Below are 18,726 nucleotides of genomic sequence, written 5' to 3' on the forward strand. Positions count from 1 at the left end.
CTCAACTTCAGATCTTGTTATTGGTCTATTTATGGTTTCAGCTTCTTCCTGGTTTAGACTTGGGAGGTTGCAATTGTCCAGGAATTTATCCATTTCTTCCAGGTTTACTAGTTTATGTGCATAGAGTTGTTTGTAATATTCTCTGATGATGGTTTGAATTTCTGAGTAATCTGTGGTGATTTCCCCTTTATCGTTTTTTTATTGCATCTATTTGGTTATTCTCTCTTTTCTTTTTTATTAATCTGGCTAGTCGTCTGTCTATTTTGTTGATCTTTTCAAAAAACCAGCTTCTGGATTTATTGATTTTTTGAAGAGTTTATTGTATCTCTATCTCCTTCAGTTCTGCTCTGATCTTAGTTATTTCTTGTCTTCTGTTAGGTTTTGAGTTTTTTTTATCTTGCTCCTCTAGCTCTTTCAATTTTGATGATATGGTGTCAATCTTGGATCTCTCCTTTCTTATCATGTGGGCACTTATTGCTATATATTTTCCTCTAGAGACTGCTTTAAATGTGTCCCAGAGATTCTGGTATGTTGTGTCTTTGTTCTCGTTGGTTTCAAAGAACTTTATTTCTGCCTTCATTTCATGGTTTACCCAGTCAACAGTCAAGAGCCAGTTGTTCAGTTTCCATGAAGTTGTGCGGTTCTGAGTTAGTTTCTGAATTCTGAGTTCTAACTTGATTGCACTGTGGTCTGAGAGACTGTTTGTTCTAATTTCTGTTCTTTTGCATTTGCTGAGGAGTGATTTACTTCCAATTATGTGGTCAATTTTAGAGTAGGTGTGATGTGGTGCTGAGAAGAATGTATATTCTGTGGATTTGAGGTGGAGAGATCTGTAAATGTCTATCAGGTTTGCTTGTTTCAGGTCTGAGTTCAAGCTCTGGATATCCTTGTTAATTTTCTGTCTGGTTGATGTGTCTAATATTGACAGTGGAGTGTTAAAGTCTCCCACTATTATTGTGTGAGAGTCTAAGTCTGTTTGTAAGTCATTAAGGACTTGCCTTATGTATCCAGGTGCTCCTGTATTGGGTGCATATATATTTAGGATCGTTAGCTCTTCTTGTTGTATCGATCCTTTTACCATTATGTAATGTCCTTCTTTGTCTCTTTTGATCTTTGTTGCTTTAACGTCAATTTTATCAGAGACGAGAATTGCAACTCCTGCTTTTTTTTGCTCTCCATTTGCTTGGTAAATCTTCCTCCATCCCTTTATTCTGAGCCTTTGTGCATCCTTGCATGTGAGATGGGTTTACGGGATACAGCACACCGATGGGTTTTGGCATTTTATCTAATTTGCCAGTTTGTGTTTTTTGATTGGTGCATTTAGGCCGTTTACATTTAGGGTTAATATTGTTATGTGTGAATTTGATACTGCCATTTTGATGCTAGCTGGCTGTTTTGCCCATTATTTGATGCAGATTCTTCATTTTGTTGATGCTCTGTACCATTTGGTATGTTATTGGGTGGCTGGTACTGGTTGTTCCTTTCTATGTGTAGTGCCTCTTTCAGGAGCTCTTGTAAAGCAGGCCTGGTGGTGACAAAATCTCCGAGTCCTTGCTTGTTGGCAAATGATTTTATTTTTCCTTCACTTATGAAGCTCAGTTTGGGTGGGTATGAAATTCTGGGTTGAAAGTTCTTTTTTTTAAGGATGTTGAATATTGGCCCTCACTCTCTTCTGGCTTGCAGGATTCCTGCCGAGAGATCTGCTGAGTCTGAGGGGCTTCCCTTTGTGGGTGACCCGACCTTTCTCTCTGGCTGCCCTTAGCATTTTCTCCTTCATTTCAACCCCAGTGAATCTGAGGATTATGTGCCTTGGGGTTGTACTTCTTAAGGAATATCTTTGTTGTATTCTTTGTATTTCCTGGACTTGAATATTGGCCTGCCTTGCTGGGTTGGGGAAGTTTTTATGGATAAAATCCTGCAGAGTATTTTCCAGCTTGGATTCATTATCTTTGTCACTTTCAGGTACACCTATCAAATGTAGATTAGGTCTTTTCACATAGTCCCATATTTCTTGGAGACTTTGTTCATTTCTTTTTGCACTTTTTCTCTAATCTTGCCTTCTCGTTTTATTTCATTGAGTTGATCTTCGACCTCTGATATCCTTTTTTTCTGCTTGGTCAGTTCAGCTGTTGAAACTTGTGCATGCTTCATGAAGTTCTCGTGTTTTTCAGCTCCATCAATTCACTTATATTCCTCTCTAAGTTGTCCATTCTTGTTATCATTTCCTCAAATCTTTTTTCAAGGTTCTTAGTTTCTTTGCATTGAGTTAGAACATGTTCTTTTAGCTCACAGTCTCATTACCCACCTTCTGAAGTCTGATTCTGTCATTTCATCACACTCATTCTCCATCCAGCTTTGTTCCCTTGCTGTTCAGGAGTTGTGATCCCTTGTAGGAGGAGAGGTGTTCTGGTTTCAGGTGTTTTCTGCCTTTTCGTGCTGGTTTCTTCCCATCTTTGTGGATTTATCCACCTGTCGTCTGTGTAGTTGCTGATTTTCAGATTGGGTCTCTGAGTGGACGTCCAAGTTGTTGATGATGAAGTTATTTCTGTTTCTTAGTTTTCCTTCTAACAGTCTGGCCCCTCTGCTGTAGGACTGCTGAGGTCCACTCTAGGCCCTACTTGCCTGGGGATCACCTGCAGCAGCTGCAGAACAGTAAGGGTTGCTACCAGTTTCTTCTTCTCCTGTCTTTGTCCCAGAATGTTGCCTGCCAAATGTTAGTCTGATCAGTCCTTTTATGAGGTGACTCTTTGGATATACGGGGGTCAGGGAGCTGCTTGAGGATACAGTTTGTCCATCATAGGAGCTCAAGTGCTGAGTTGTGAGCTCCATTGTTCATTCAGAGCTGCTAGGCAGGTACCCTAAATCTGCTGCAGCAGAACTCATAAACCCCCTTTTTTATTCGCCAGGTGCTCTGTCCTGGAGAGTTAGGAATTTATTTATGAGTTTCTGTTGTGCTGCTGCCTTTTTTTCAGGGCTGCCTGCCCAGCAAGGAGGCAGCCTAGTCACTGTCTGCCTGCAGAGGCTTGCTGAGCTGCTGTGGGCTCCACCCTGATGCTGTGAGAACTTCCCTGCAGTTCTGTTTATATGGGTGTGGTTAGAACTGCCTTGGCAATGGTGGCCCGCCTCTGTATGGCAGACTCTCTCTGTCATTACTTTTTTAATGTCTTTTTCACATTGTTTGCTATTGGCATATGGAAATGCTACTGATTGTTGTGTGTTGATTTTGTATCCTTCAACTTTACTGAATTTTATTCATTCTAATAGTTTTTTGGTGGTGTCTTTGTTTTTTCCAAATATAAGGTTCTATCATTCACAGACAGGGATAATCTGATTTCATTTCCAATTTGGATGCCATTTATTTCTTTCTCTTGTCTGATTACTATAGCTAGGACTTTTTGTATTATGTTGAATAACATGGTGAAAGTGAGCATCATTTTTATGTTCTTGATTTTAGAGGAAAGGCTTTTAGTTTTTCTATTGCTGTGTTACTAGCTTTGGGTCTTTCCTATATGGCTTTTATTATATTGAAGTTTGTTCCTTCTATCACCAATTTTTTAGGGGTTTTATCATGATGCAGTATTGAATTCTACCAAATGCTTTTACAGCGTTAATTGAAATGCTTATTTTTTTTTATCCTTCATTCTGTCCATGCAATGTATCACATTGTTGATTTGTATATGTTGAACCAACCTTCCATTCCTAAGATAAATCCCACCTGGTTATGATTAATAATTTTTAAAATGTATTGTTGAATTTGCCTTGCTAGTATATTTTTGAGCATTTTTGCATCAATATTGATTAGTGATGTTGGCCTAGTGTTTTCTCTCTTTGATGTATTTTTGTCTGGTTTTGGTATTAGGGTAATAGTGTTCTCATAGAACGAGATTGGAAGTATTCCCTTCTCCTCTATTCTTTGGAATACTTTTAATAGGATTGGTATTAGTTTTTTTTTTTTTTAATGTTTGGTAGAATTCAGCAGTGAAGCCACCAGGTCCTGGGCTTTTTTTCTTTTTTGATGGGAGACTTCTTATTACAGCTTCATTCTCAGTAGTTGTTACTGATCTGTTCAGGTTTTGCATTTCTTAACAGTTCAATCTTGGTAGGTTGTATTTGTCTGGGTATTTGTCCATTTTTTCTAGATTTTCCAATTTATTGGCATATGGTTGCTCACAGTAGCCACTAATGATACTTTGAATTTCTACACTTAGTTGTAATGTCTCCTTTTTCATCTCTGATTTTGTTTATTTGGGTCTTTCTTTTTTTTTCCTATGTAGTGTGGCTAAAGGTTTGTCTATTTTGTTTACCATTTTAAAAAACCAATTCATTAATCTTTTATTTTTTTCATTTCAAATTCATATATTTTTTCTCAGATATTTATTATTTCTTTTTTTCTGACTAATTTTTGTTTGGTTTATTCTTTCTTTTCTAGTTCTTATGTTGCATAATTAGGTTGCTTGTTGGAAGTTTTTCCTCTTTTTTGATGTAGCCAGTTATAGGTATAAACTGCCCTCTTAGTAATGCTCTTGCTGTATCCCATAGGTTTTGCTTACATTTGAAATAGAAATATTTGTTTCAAGAAACTTTTCAATTTCATTCTTAATTTCTTCATTGACCCATTGGTCATTCAGGAGCATATTGCTTAATTTTCATGTGTTTTTTATAGTATCCAAAATTCATCTTGTTATTGATTTCTGGTTTTATTTCATGTAGTCAGAAAAGATGCTTGATGTTATTGCAATTTTTAAAAATGTTTTAAAACTTCTTATGTGACCTGACACATGGTCTATCTTGGGAATGATCCATGTGCTGAGGAAAAGTACATGTATTCTGCAGCCATTGGGTGAAATGTTCTGTAAATATCTATTAGGTTTAGTTGCTCTATAGTGCAGTTTAAGTTTATTGCAGTGTAAGACTATTGTTTCTTTGTTGATTTTGTGTTTGGGAGATCTGTCCAATGCTGAAAGTGGGCAGTTGAGGTCTCCAGCTTCTATTTCAGTGGTGTCTATCTCTCTGTTTAGCTCTAATAGTATTTGCATTATGTATTTGGATGCTCCAGTGATGGGTACATATATATTTACTTGCATTATTTTGTGAATTTTAGGAATAGCTTTTCCAGTTTTGCAAAGAAAGGTCATTGGGATTTTGTCTAGGATTGCACCTGGACTTTAGATTGCCTAGGATAGTATTAATGTCTTAATAATAAATCTTCCAATTAATGAAATGGAATGTTTTCCTATTTATTTAGGCCTTTTTACTTCTTTTAGCAATGTTTTGTAATTTTCAGTATATGAGTCTTGGAATTTCTTGGTTAAATTAATTCCTAAATATTTTATTATTTTTGATGATATGAATAAAATTGTTTTCTTAATTTCATTCTCACATTGTTAATTGCTAGTTTATAGAAATATAACTGATTTTGTGTGTTGATCTTTATCCTGAAACATTGATGAACACACTTATTAGCTCTAATTGCTTTTGTTGATTATTTAGACTTTTCTGTGTATAAAATCATGCTATCTCTGAAAAGAAATAATTTCGTTTCTTCTTTCCAATTTGTATGCCGTCCATTTTTTTTCTTGCCTAATTGCTATTGCTAGAGCTTCCAGGGCAATGTTGAACAGAAATGATGAAAGTGGATATGATTGTCTTTTCCTGATCTTAGTATGAACACTTTCTTCCTTTATCTTTGAATATAATGTGGATTTTCCCCAAATGCCTTTTATCATTTTGGGGAACTTATTTTTATTCCCAGCTTATTGAATGTTTTTATATGAAAGGATGTTGTATTTTGTAAAATACCTTTTCTGCATCAGTGGAGATGATCATGTGTTTGCCAGCTTCATTTTATTAATGTGGTATCTTACATTGACTCTTATATGTCAAACTCTTTTGCATCATTTAAATCCTCGACATTTATTTCAACTATGGCTGTTTTTATCAGTTGTATGTATTCTTTGATTTATTCCACACTGATTCAAACTAATAGTTTCTCACCAACACATGGCATGAGAACACCTTTAGCAATCTGTTTGACAGTCATTCATGAACAACTAAGAATTGCAAGAAAAGTAACAACATACAGAGTGATCCTTGACCATTGGGGAATAGAAACTATGAGTTATTGCTTTCTCTTTTCTTTATCTGGAGACATGGTTCTGAAATCAGTTTCAAAAGGTTTCTCAGAAAGTCTGACTAGATTAAACAACCAGTTTCTCATAATGACATCAACTTGATAATATAGCCTACTTAATATAATATATATTTACTTCATTAGATTGAGGAATGATATGTATTTACTTCAACAGATGAGTATTCATCAGATGAGAATCAGATGAAGTGAATATATATTGTATTAAGTAGCCTATATTCATCCTCATCTGATTTCATTTTTTTTTATCTCTTGATCATACTTCCCAAGGTTGCATTTTCAAACAAATGTCTCATAGACACTATCTTTGGCCCTAATTTGTGGGAAAAGCAGGCAGAGATAGAACTAAGGCATCTGCTGTACTCATACAGTGACATTGCATAAGGGAGAGGGAATTAAAGGATATAGTGCAGCACCTAACATGTGGTCTTGCTACCCTTATGAGATGTGACATGGTGCTATAGAATTGTTTTAATTTTGTTTCTGGAGACTCTGGTAATTACTTTTGCTGTAGGTTTTGAGGTAGTTTCCTGAGATCATTGAAAGTTCTTTTGCTCACCATTAAAATGTCCTGCCTTCCTCTTTTGACTGTGGAGCAATCTTCTACAATAACTGCTTCCATTACTTAAAAAAGGCTAGTTTTTAGAAGTATGTAAATTTTGAATAAATGAGAATAATAATTAAAAGATAAACCTCACATTTAAAAACTACTATGTGTCAGATACTGTGCTAAATTTCATCCTAATATCCCCAAGTTGCAGATGATAGTTTTAGCTCTATTTTACGTTTAGGAGATTTAACTTCAACCCAGGTGACACTTGCCTAAAGCTTGGCTCAGATGACCTTAAGATGTACTTTCCACAAATGAGTTAAATTTCTAGCTATAAAATTCACAAAATATTTGAATAAAAGCTCCATAAAAAGTCAACACCCTGTCTGAGATTCTGTCCCATTTGAAATAAAAACCAAGGCTAACATAAACAAATTACAAAGGAGTTGTTAGTTTTTGATATATGAAACCCAATTTTTAGAATATGATGCTATTTTTGATGAAATCTTGAAAGAGAACAAAGCTGCATTTGACTTAATTATCTTGATGATACATTCAGAGTTTATAAATCTGTGTTGCTCCTGTGTCTGCACAGACAGAATCTGGAGATGTTAATTTTTTGTCATTGGGCTTCTAGATGTCCTTGGCGTGTACAACCTGTGGAATCTGGTTCATCTCCAATCTGTCAGAAGACGTCAGAGGTGGTTTTGACTTCTTATGTCTTGGACCTGTGCACAAAAAGTGTGAGTACACTGCAATAATGAGGCCAATTTTACTGTTGATGAGGGTTTTTAAAAAAAACGATTTTGTAATGGTGTATTGGAATGAACTCACCCTGTTGTCAAGATGTTAGAAGATACCTTTCTTGGAGTTGTCTTATTTGTGTAGGCTCATTCTTTGCCCCAGAAAAGGCTTTGATGAACATGACTTTAAATAAAATACAAGAATTTTAACTTGGAGAGGAAAAAAATTTTTTTTCCAAGGTAGTTATCAAATAGCTTAAATACTACCAAATGATAGATGATATATTTTTTTTACATATGAAACTTTCCCAGTGTACACTAGGACCACTTTTACTCGATTTTAAGTTGGTAACATATTTAGGATCCTTCTCTCTGCCTCTTTAGGTTAGGTTATTATCATACCAAAAGAAATCCAGAACTTGATAAAGCTTGTTAGTGAAGCTGGTAGTTATATACACAAGTGATAACTTTTAATACCTCAGAAAACTAATTTTGACATTGTATATAGTTGAACCATGTAAGCATTGTTACAATGGTTATTCTTGTTTTGGAGGGGTGGGTCAATTCGAAGAGAGGATGATATTCCCACTCGTGAAAAATTAAGTTTTATATTAAAGTTAAATTTTAATATTTTCATTTATAGGAATTCAGATAATGACTTCAGATACAAGCTTATAAATTTTGAGCTAATTACTGAGTTTTCATTGTTCTTTGATGAGCATTTGCTTAGTTTCTTGAAAACAGGAAGGGGGCTGAATAAGTTTATTAAATTTATTAAAATCAGGTAAAAGCATACTTTGACTAATTTAATGTAAATTAAAGAAATTTCATTTGATAAAAAGAGGTAGCTTTTTTTAATAAATAAATTCATTTCACTTGTTCACTGGACACTGAACCTATTAGGCATTCCTAGCCCGCAATATAATATTCTTTCTCCACTTTAGATTGGCCCAAAGTGGATGGTCAGTTTTCTAAACCAGCCTGGCTTCCTGATGAAGTTTTTAATTCATGGGCTAGTAAGTTTGAAGTGATTTGAGAAGGTTTGAGGTGAGCCTAGAATGAAGTTAAGAGTAAGCTGTTTCTTTTTACCCTTGCAGATTTTTCCTGTAGGAATGAAAATATAGTATTCTTTATTTTTATCTTTTTAATTTTTTTTATTATTTTTTTTGGAGGTGTAGTTTCACTCCTGTTGCCCAGGCTGGAGTGCAATGGTGCCATCTCAGTTCACTGCAACCTCAACCTCTGGGTTCAAGTGATTCTTCTGTCTCAGTCCCCTGAGTAGCTGAGATTGGGTGTGCACCACCAAGCCTGGCTCATTTTGTGTTTTTAATAAAGATGGGGTCTCATCATGTGGTCAGGCTTGTCTCAAACTCCTGACCTCATGTTTGAATTACAGGCATAATTAGTTTTAATTAAGAATGCTGGGCCAGGTGCAGTGGCTCATGCCTATAATTTCAGCACTCTGGGAAGCCGAGGTGGGTGGATCACCTGAAGTCAGGAGTTGAAGAGCAAACTGGCCAACCTGGTAAAATCCTGTCTCTACTAAAAATACAAAAATTACCTGGGCATAGTGGCGGGTGCCTTTAATTCCAGCTACTCAGGAGGCTGAGGCAGGAGAATCACTTGAATCTCGGAGTTTGAGATTGTAGTGAGCCAAGATTATGCCTTTGCACTCCAGCCTGGGCAACAGGGTGAGACTCCATTTCAAAAAAAAATCATTAAGTTTCCCCCAAAATCTTGTTTTACTTATATAGCTTAGGTTTTATTACACATACCAATTAGAGATTGTTGCAGGGAATAGCCACTGAAAGTAGCATGAGTTGTATTGTAAGACTTCTGGGGAGTCTCGGGGGACCTTGTAGTTTTGGTAAAACATTTAATTTTCAGCCAGTCTTAACTTTAGGAGGATAGTTAAACATGGCAATTCATTTTCTTACTTTTTGTCACAACTTTTAAGAGAGAGGCACATCAATGACATTTATTTCAGTATTTAGAGTAAGGTACCAATGACATCTCCAACAAGCAAAAACTCTTTCTACATAATCTAGCTGTCAATGAAGAAGTATGTCAGTGTATATCAGGAACTTTTCAAATAAATCAATTAGGAAAATGTTGTCAGTGGAGTTGAATTTAAATATTTCCTTTCCTAGAGTTTCCTTTCTAACAGGTTTTATTGAACACACTGAGTTACCTTTTTCAATTTTCAAATTTTCTTCCTTTCATAATGTGTGTGCTTATTCTTCAGTCCTCTCCATTTTTCCATGTGAATACATCATCTATATTGAGCTTCCCTTCTGCAGGTGTTCATAGTTTTGATAACCGTATCTATGTTGAGTGAATTGGTTTTACTTTCAATATTTTTAGACATTATTGTTTGCTGAAGGTGTCCATTCTAGAGCCCTCACCACCAATCTGAGTTTTTCCCTTTATTTTTTTCCTGAGCTGTTTCTCTTTCCTGATGTCTTTCTTGGTGATCTGTTTCTCTTTCCTGATGTCCTTCTCTTCCCTGATGTCTTTCTTACTGTCAACTTGGCAGTGGAGTTCATTTTCCAGAAAGTTCCTGACAAGAATACTGAGGAAGTAAATTTTTGTGGACTTGAATATACCAGAATATCTTTCTTCTGTAATTGCACTTGATCTATCCTCTGGCAAGCTATTCAATTTTACAATAGAAATAATTTACCCTAAAAACCTTGAAAGTTTCTCTTCACTGTCTTCCACGTTTAGTATTTCTCACCAGAAACCTGGCTTTCTCTCCAGAAACCTCATTCAGATTCCAGATTCTATGTTTTGGTTTTTCTCTTTCATGTTAGATTTCTCCACAGGTTGAGGGATCCTTGACTATTTCTCTATATTTAAGAGTATGAGCCAAATAACTATTTGGGAAGTCTTTATAATGGGGTATCTTGATAGGTGTAGTTTATTAGTATGATAAAGTGATAACATGGCTTTTTAATTGAGAGAGTCTAAATCTTTATGTGCATGTATTCCCTGGGTCTTTCAGTTTCTCTAGCTTGAAGGGAAGATCTCTTTGGGCTCTTGAGGTAAAACGGGCAGTTACCTACTGGTTTTCTTCAATTCAGATTGAGGCTTCAGCTTTATCTGGTTTGCTAAGCAGTTACTGTTTATCCATTTACATTATAACATTTATTAATGTTTTTGATATAACTTATCTTCTTCTCTCCTTTTCATCCTTAAGGGTTTATAAGTTTTAGTGTGATTTTCAAGGATGAGGAATAAATAACAACATGCATTTACTGTCTTATGTTTAACCAAAAGTTTGTGAAATATTTTAAATCAGTATATACAAAAGATGGTGATACTTCTAGGGTGTGACATTAATACTATATTAAATATTATCAATTTATCACCATAATATATGCAAGTAAAAGAGGCCTAAAATGCTCTGGAAGCATGAAGGCCTGCCTTTCTCAGCACTCATGCTGTTTTCTCAGTAGAAGAGCTAATTCACCTGAAACCTTTACAGAGCCTCCTGCCTGAGTTCTCTAGTTGCACTTTACAGATCCTTCTGTCACAACACTTAGTACATTTTCCCTGACTATCTATTTATCTTATTCTCACAAAGCTCCAGCTCCTTGAAGGCAAATATTAAGTTTTATTCTATAAAGATGAATAAGACTTAATATTTGCCTTCAAGGAGCTGGACTTAGCACAGTGCTTGGCATATAGCAGGGGCTCCATACATGTATACTAAAGAAAAAATGTCAAATTAATGTGTTAATAATTTGTCTAAAATTCTAAGGAGATCTTAACATTTTATTCTTAAAGTAATTATTTTCTAGTCTTTTCCTCTTCTTCTCCATGCTTTCATTTCTTTTTCATATCATTCCCACCCCAGCAAGCAAGATAAACTTTTACTCATCGATTGAACTAAGTGGTACAGCTATATTTCCCTGTATTTCTATTGCTATATTTCTAAGTTGTATAGATATATTTTACTATATTTCTATTGAAGAAAGAGCTAGAAAATGTAGGTTGATCCCATTTTTTAGAGGATTCTGAATGTTGGGCTAAGGTATTTTTGCTGTATGAAGTATCCAAGAGGGCAATGTTAAAGGTTTTAAGCTAAGAAATGTAATATTTAAATCATAACTTGAGAATATTAGTGAGGCAGATGGACTAGAAAAGATGGAGATACAGGAGAGACCCATTACAAACCTACTCCTATAGCCTAGGAAGAAAAATGAGCTTCTGAGAAGAGTAAGGACAATAAGAATAGGACATAAGTTTTTAAAATATTTTCATTGCTATCTATTTATGTGTTCAATTATATACTTATTCATTGTCTGTGCCCTCCCACTAGAATGTAATCTCCCTGAGAGCAAGAGTCTTTATCTCGTTCAGCTCCAATCTTCAATATCTAGAAGTTCTTGAAGTTCAATAACTTGAAATGAAGGAGAAAATACCAAGGGCAGCCAGAGAGAAAGCTCAGGTTACCCATAAAGGGAAGCCTATCAGACTTACAGCAGATCTCTTGGCAGAAACCTTACAAGCCAGAAGAGAGTGGGGGCCAATATTCAACATCCTTAAAGAAAAGAACTTTCAACCCAGAATTTCATATCCAGCCAAACTAAGCTTCACAAGTGAAGGAAAAATAAAATCTTTTATGAACAAGCAAGTACTCAGAGATTTCATTACCACCAGGCCTGCTTTACAAGAGCTTGTGAAAGAAGCATTACACATAGAAAGGAACAACCAGTATTAGCTTTTCAAAAATATACCAAAAAGTAAAGAGCATCAACATAATGAATAATTTACATCAACAAATGGGCAAAACAGCCAGCTAACATCAAATGGCAGTAATCCTAAATTTAAATTGATGAAATCCTCCAATCAAAAGATACAGCTAAAACCTATTGGTATGCTGCATCCAGACCCACCTCACATGCAAGGATACACAAAGACTCAAAACAAAGGGATGGAGAAAGATTTACCAACCAAATGGAGAGCAAAAATAAATAAATAAAAACCAGGAGTTGCAATTCTTGCCTCTGATAAAATAGATTTTAAAGCAACAAAGATATAATGGTAAAAGGATCAATGCAACAAGAAGAGCTAATGATCCTAAATATATACGCACCCAATACAGGAACACCCAGATACATAAGACCTATAAGAGACTTAGACTCCCACACAATAATAGTGGGAGACTTCAACATCAATATTAGACAGATCAACGAGACAGAAAATTAATAAGGATATCCAGGACTTGAACTCAGATCTGGAACAAGTAAACTTAATAAATATTTATAGAACTCTCCACTTTAAATACACAAAAAATACACTCTTATCAGTACCACATCACACCTATTCACAGGTTTAAATGAAATATTGGTTGGACATTACTAAGCACAATTATTGGCATAAAAGAGGTTTTCAATACCCATTTTTAGAATAAAGCAACACTCCTGTTCTCTCTCCCTCTTCCTCTTTCTTCCTCTTCTTCATTCCTTTTTTTTTTCATTCTTCAAAAATAAATAATACAGAAATTATTTTGACTAGGTTTTCACAATACAAAAGTAGTTAACTTTATGCTCTGCCATCTTCAATTTATTTGTTCTAATAATCCTGGAGCTATTTTACTAAGAATTTTGGACAATGCTAGTAAGACATTCAAACTGGAATTCCAAAAAAATCTATTGTATAAGAAAACTTAAAAGAATTTCATGAGAAAAACTCAAAAGATATATTAACTGTTAAAAAAAAGAAAATTATATAATCCTAATATTATAAAAATATAGTTAATAATAGAGTATTGCACATTTCAAAATTGCTGAGAGTTCTAATGTTCTTATCACAAAAGAATATTAAGTATTTGAGGTGATGGATATGTTCACTAGCTCGATTTAAGTGTTCCTCATTAACATCTCTTTTTGTGCCATAAGTTTATACAGTTATAAATTGTCATTTTATAAAAAAATCATTGTTAATGTCTTAATATTTACATATAGATTTTAGTAACTGACTTTCAAATAAATAAATTTTAAAAGTACACTAAATTTATCATCTCAAGTTTGACTTAAGGCCAGCTGTATTGGCTCATGCCTGTAATTCCAGCACTTTGGGAGGCCAGGGCAAGAGGATCAATAGAGGCCAAGAGTTTGAGACCAGCCTGGGCAACATAGTGAGACCCTGTCTCTACTAAAAATGAAAAAATTAACTGAGCATGATGGCACATGCCTATAGTCCCAGGTACTTGGGAGGCTGAGGTGGGAGTACCACCTGAGCCCAAGAGTTTGGAGGTACAGTGGTCACACCACTGTGTGTGGCCTGGTTGACAGAGTGAGACCTTGCTTCTAATGTGTGTGTGTGTGTGTGTGTGTGTGCGCGTGTGTGTGTGTGTGTGTATGTTAATACATATTATTTTTCATTTCTTTTTCATCATAGGTGGATGGGAGTGCCATTACCCAAGATAGGATCTTTAGCTGAAGGGCAGGTTCAAGGGTTTAAGGGGATACTTGTGGCACTTGAGGTTTAGGACCCATTTTCATTTAAAATTAGTTTCCTAATTTTACAATGCTGGTGATAGTGTAACCATGAAAAATATTATACCTTCCTATTGAATCATTTTTTTTCATATAACCGGTGACATTTTAACATTTAACATTTTATGTTCTAAAATATATATATATATATAAATTATATAATAGGTATTATTATATGTAGATTATTTACTTACCCTTCAGCTATCGATCCTATCTTGGTTAATGGCACTACCATCCACCTATGATGAAAAAGAAATGAAAAATAATTTGTGTATATATATATATATATATATATATTTTTTTTTTTTTTTTTTTTTTTTTTTTTTTTAGAAGCAAGGTCTCATTCTTTCAGCCAGCCCAAGTGCAGTGGTGTGATCACAACTCACTGTAACCTCCAAACTCTTGGGCTCAGGTGGTACTCCCATCTCGGCCTCCCAAGTACTTGGGACTACAGGCATGTGCTATCATACTTATCATACTCAGTTAATTTTTTTTCATTTTTAGTAGAGACAGGGTCTTGTTACATTGCCCAGGCTGGTCTCAAACTCTTGGCCTCTATTGATCTTCTTGCCTTGGCCTCCCAAAGTGCTGGAATATATATATTTAGAAATTAAGTTTAACTTAAAAAAATATAAACATGGCCAGGCACAGTGGCTCATGCCTGTAATGCCAGCACCTTGGGAGGCTGAGCAGGCAGTTCACCTGAGGTCAGGAGTTCAAGACCAGCCTGGCCAACATGGTGAAACCCCATTTCTACTAAAAATACAAAAATTAGCCAGGCATGGTGGTAGGTGCCTGTAATACCAGCTACCCGAGAGGCTGAGGGAGGAGAATTGCTTGAACCTGGGAGGTGGAGGTTGAGGTAAGCCGAGATTGAGGCACTGCACTCTAGTCTGGGCTTCCTCTCAAAAAAAAAAAAAAAAAAAAAAAGGAAACATAAATGGATAACACTATGTAGGAGAATGACAAATGCACAATTCAAAGAAAGATATCTTAACACACTTCTCTCAGTAGCTGACAGAAGCTTCACCTAATGTGTCTATATAGAACTTACATATTATATTTCTTTTCAAGCACTCGTGTAATATTTAGGCTAAATGGGAAAAATAAGGCCATTATAGATGACAAAACTAACATAAGCTAGGAGAAGTAACAAAGTGAAAAACAATATGGCTGATATACGGGGGACACTGGGGATGAGAGTGGGTGTGGAAGATGAGAGTAGGGAGGGATAAGCACACTGGTCTGGGCTAAGAAGAGTCTCACAGGAGATCACAGGTTTCAAGTTGAGGTAGCAGCATCAGACTGTATTAGCAAGATTATTTTGAGGAGAATTTGAAGAATGCCATGAGTGAGAGAGGCTGAGATAAAGGAGATCAGTTGGGAAACTATTTCAGTAGTTCAGGCATGAGACAATGAGGTTCTGAACTAAATAACAGCAAAGATGAATCTGTTTTAGCCAATGTCATGGAAATAGAATTGTTAGTACAAAGGTTCCTTTTGAGTGGGGAAATATCAGGTTGGCTCCCAAGTTTCTGGGATAGATGGATGATAGTGCCATTAGCCAAGATAGGATCTTTAACTGAAGGGTAGGTTCAAGGGCATACTTGTGACACTTGAGGTCTAGAACTCATTTTCATTTAAAATTAGTGTGTAATATTAAAATGCTGGTGATAGTGCAACCATGGAAAATATACATTCCTATTAATTTTTTTCTCATATAACCAGGTAACATGGCATCTCTGACTTAGTGAGTATAAATATCTCATGAGAGACCTTTACCTGGAATTGGCAGACCTGAGCTTAAATCCTGGCTCTCCCTCATTGCTATGTGACTTTATTTATATTTTCTGTGCTAATGCATGTAATTCTGTCTTTTTGTTAAATAACTATATATACATAAAACTTCCTGGATGTAGTAGATTTTTCAATCCATTCCTTAAATTTTAATATCTGAGAACCATCCCAGTTTAGCTGCCCTCGAATATGCATGATCTGAATTAGTAAGTGTGTGTTACCTCTAGTGGGATCAATACAGTCTCACTAATATTTGATATACATCAAAATGTCTTGCTTCATATTTCACATTCTTTTCCTATTTTAAGAACTAATTTTTAAAAAGTAAAAAACTTGACAGTAATAATAGTGATGATTATGATAATGATGATGATGATAATGGTAAAGTAGGGAGCTTCTTATGGCTCAAGTTACATCACCTTGCAGATGTTATAAGCCCTATTTCATATTTGAGGAAGTTAAGGGTCCAATAAGTTAAATGACTTTTTAGAGGTTACATAGCAAGCAAAAGTTGAGAAGTAATATAATTCCAGATCTCTGATTCTCATGCTTGCATTCCTAATAATTATTGTAAAATGCTATAGGAAATTTGACCTGAATTTGATCAATCAAAAATTGTTATTTTCAAGAAGAAAAGAATAGTAATGTTCTCAACACAAAGGAACGATAAATGTTTGAGGCGATGGATGTAACAATTACCTGATTTGATTATTAGTATATTGTATAGAGACATCAAAATATCACATGTACCCCCAAATATGTACAATTATTCAATATTAATTTAAAAATTTACACATTAAAATAGCTATTTATAAAGTAATTTCCTATTTTGAAATTATGTCTACTGCCTTGAGTTTCTAAGACAACACAGCATATTTCTTATAAATCAGTCAATAATTGTGCCTCTCATGTACAGACATCAGTTGTATCTGGCCTAGGAGATAAAAACAGCACAAATTTATTTATCATATTTACTCCAATTCATATATATGATTTTTTATCTTTTAATCAATATAACCACTTAAAAAGATTTAGTAATTATGCTTTTTGCATTGTTTTGCTTTTATTCTTCAACTGGTGAACTGTGGCATTATAGAATGCTTAGGAAGTTTATCACTAGGAGATAAAATGAATTCCATGTTAATTTTCAGAACTGAAAACAAATTGGATGACTGTTTTGAAGTGTGCAATTACATATTGTTCTTACAGAAAGTCAGCAATGGCGATGTATTCTCTAAGGTGCTTGAAGAATTTGATGACTTATAATTACCACGAAAGGATAGGTTTTCCAAAATTGACCTTAGTGGATGTCATAGCTATGTTGGGTTCTGTGCCAAACAAGGGTCAACTTCTGAGAATCCAATTGCACATTTTTAATTTTGTAAAATTAAAATCATCTGCAAATTGTCCTTAGCTCTTGCCATATTCTGGGAAATGCTCCAAAAGTTCTATCAGATCATATGGTATAATTTTGCCTAGTATTAATAGTAGTAGCAATAATAATGAGAATATACAGTAGCTAACTATGTACCACGTGCCAGGAATTGTGCTCAGTGCTTTACATGAACTACTTAATTCACAAAAAGCATATCATTCTGGATATAGTTATTAGTCCCACTTTAAAAATAATGACCATAAGCCTCAGAGAAGTTAAATAACTTGCCCACGGTCACACACACAGTGTGTACCAGAGCTGGAATTTGATCACATATTCTGCTCAGCGGTTCTGTAAATGAAATTTGCAAAGTTTTAGAGAGTAATGGAGGCATACAGAATGCCCATTTGTTTCTGTTGCCTGACACCTGGGTCATCATTCATAACAGCTTGATGCACATTCACTGATTCCAAATGTCAGTTAAGAATGGCTGATGCAATGGCCCCATAGCACTCACATTTGTTGGAAAATTCCATGTTGAGACATACACATACACACACGCACACACACACACACACACACACACACTATATATATATATATAACAACATTTGCTTAAGCTTCCAATATTGGCCTCTTTGGTCATAGTACATTAGTTTGAGTGTTGGGAGTCGGTATGCCTGAGGTGGGAAGATGATGATGTACTTCCTGTAGGTATGAAGAAATAAAGCAAGGCCATTGAACTGTCATTTGTTGTTCTTCCTACTCAGGCTATTAAAAAAGAAACTAAGGTCAATTAACTGGGAAGCTTAACCTCTTTTAGCTTGCCATTCTTTGTATAGGCTTTTAGCCTTTTAAATAAATCATTTTTTTTCTCTTCTCTTCCTCCCAACCCCCTATCCATTTTGAACACGTTCTTGGATTTCTCATACTAGGCCTAAGGAGCAGACTGCTTATATTCAAGAATGATTTGGAGGGGATAAAGTGTGCAAGATTTTGAATTCTTGCCATAAGTCCCTGGCAGACAGCCAGGCAGCCTCAGAGGAATAAGGCTAATGAAGGGAGGGTAAAGAAGATCCGGGAGTGCGGCTGGTAATGCAGTATTCATTTAATTGGGAGCAGGTACCGGTGGAAACTTCTCCATTTTAATTGGAAAAAGGGAAGGGGATTGTTAAGGAAGAAGGAAAAAAGAATGCATAAAGTTTTCAAGCCGAGGAGCCAAAGGCAGCCCTGTCTATGCCAGAGAAAGAACTCAATTTAGGGCAATTTGCTCTGCAAGCTGGGCTGCAGCCTCCCCTGGGAATAGGGATGAGGAAGAAAATGAAACCAAAAGAGAACTTGATAAAATCACCTAGCACAGACAATCTCAGTAGAATAGGTTTTACTGAGTTAAATCTGCCCCAATCAATATGATTCTTTTCATATAAGTTACAAATAAAAAGCCACAAGATTACAATAAAAATTGAGACTCGAGCGCTGCTGATGTTGCACCTGGGAGTCTTAAGAACTTGTTATGGAATATATGTTTTTGCAACTATAATGTTTGTTTTTCTTTTCACCCTGGTCATGTGAATCAACTATTTGCTTTCCTTCCCTATCCTTTTAGT

General features: G+C 35.4%; 1 protein-coding gene across 23 annotated transcripts in view; it reads left to right on the forward strand.

The window, feature by feature from the left end:
• LOC144582184 (uncharacterized) overlaps positions 1 to 18,726 on the forward strand; it is a 1,185,294-nt gene that overhangs the window by 388,517 nt on the left and 778,051 nt on the right. For all 23 annotated transcript variants that reach the window (XR_013534406.1, XR_013534408.1, XR_013534407.1 and 20 more), the window contains one exon: positions 7,336 to 7,441. Coding sequence is in view for 5 of the 23 variants with exons in the window: in XM_078369864.1 (XP_078225990.1) it covers positions 7,336 to 7,441 (106 nt within the window). In the remaining 18 variants the exon portion in view is untranslated. The remainder of the gene's footprint in view (positions 1 to 7,335; positions 7,442 to 18,726) is intronic.

Source organism: Callithrix jacchus, chromosome 4 (genome assembly GCF_049354715.1).
Source record: "Callithrix jacchus isolate 240 chromosome 4, calJac240_pri, whole genome shotgun sequence".
Taxonomy (NCBI): Eukaryota; Metazoa; Chordata; class Mammalia; order Primates; family Cebidae; genus Callithrix; species Callithrix jacchus.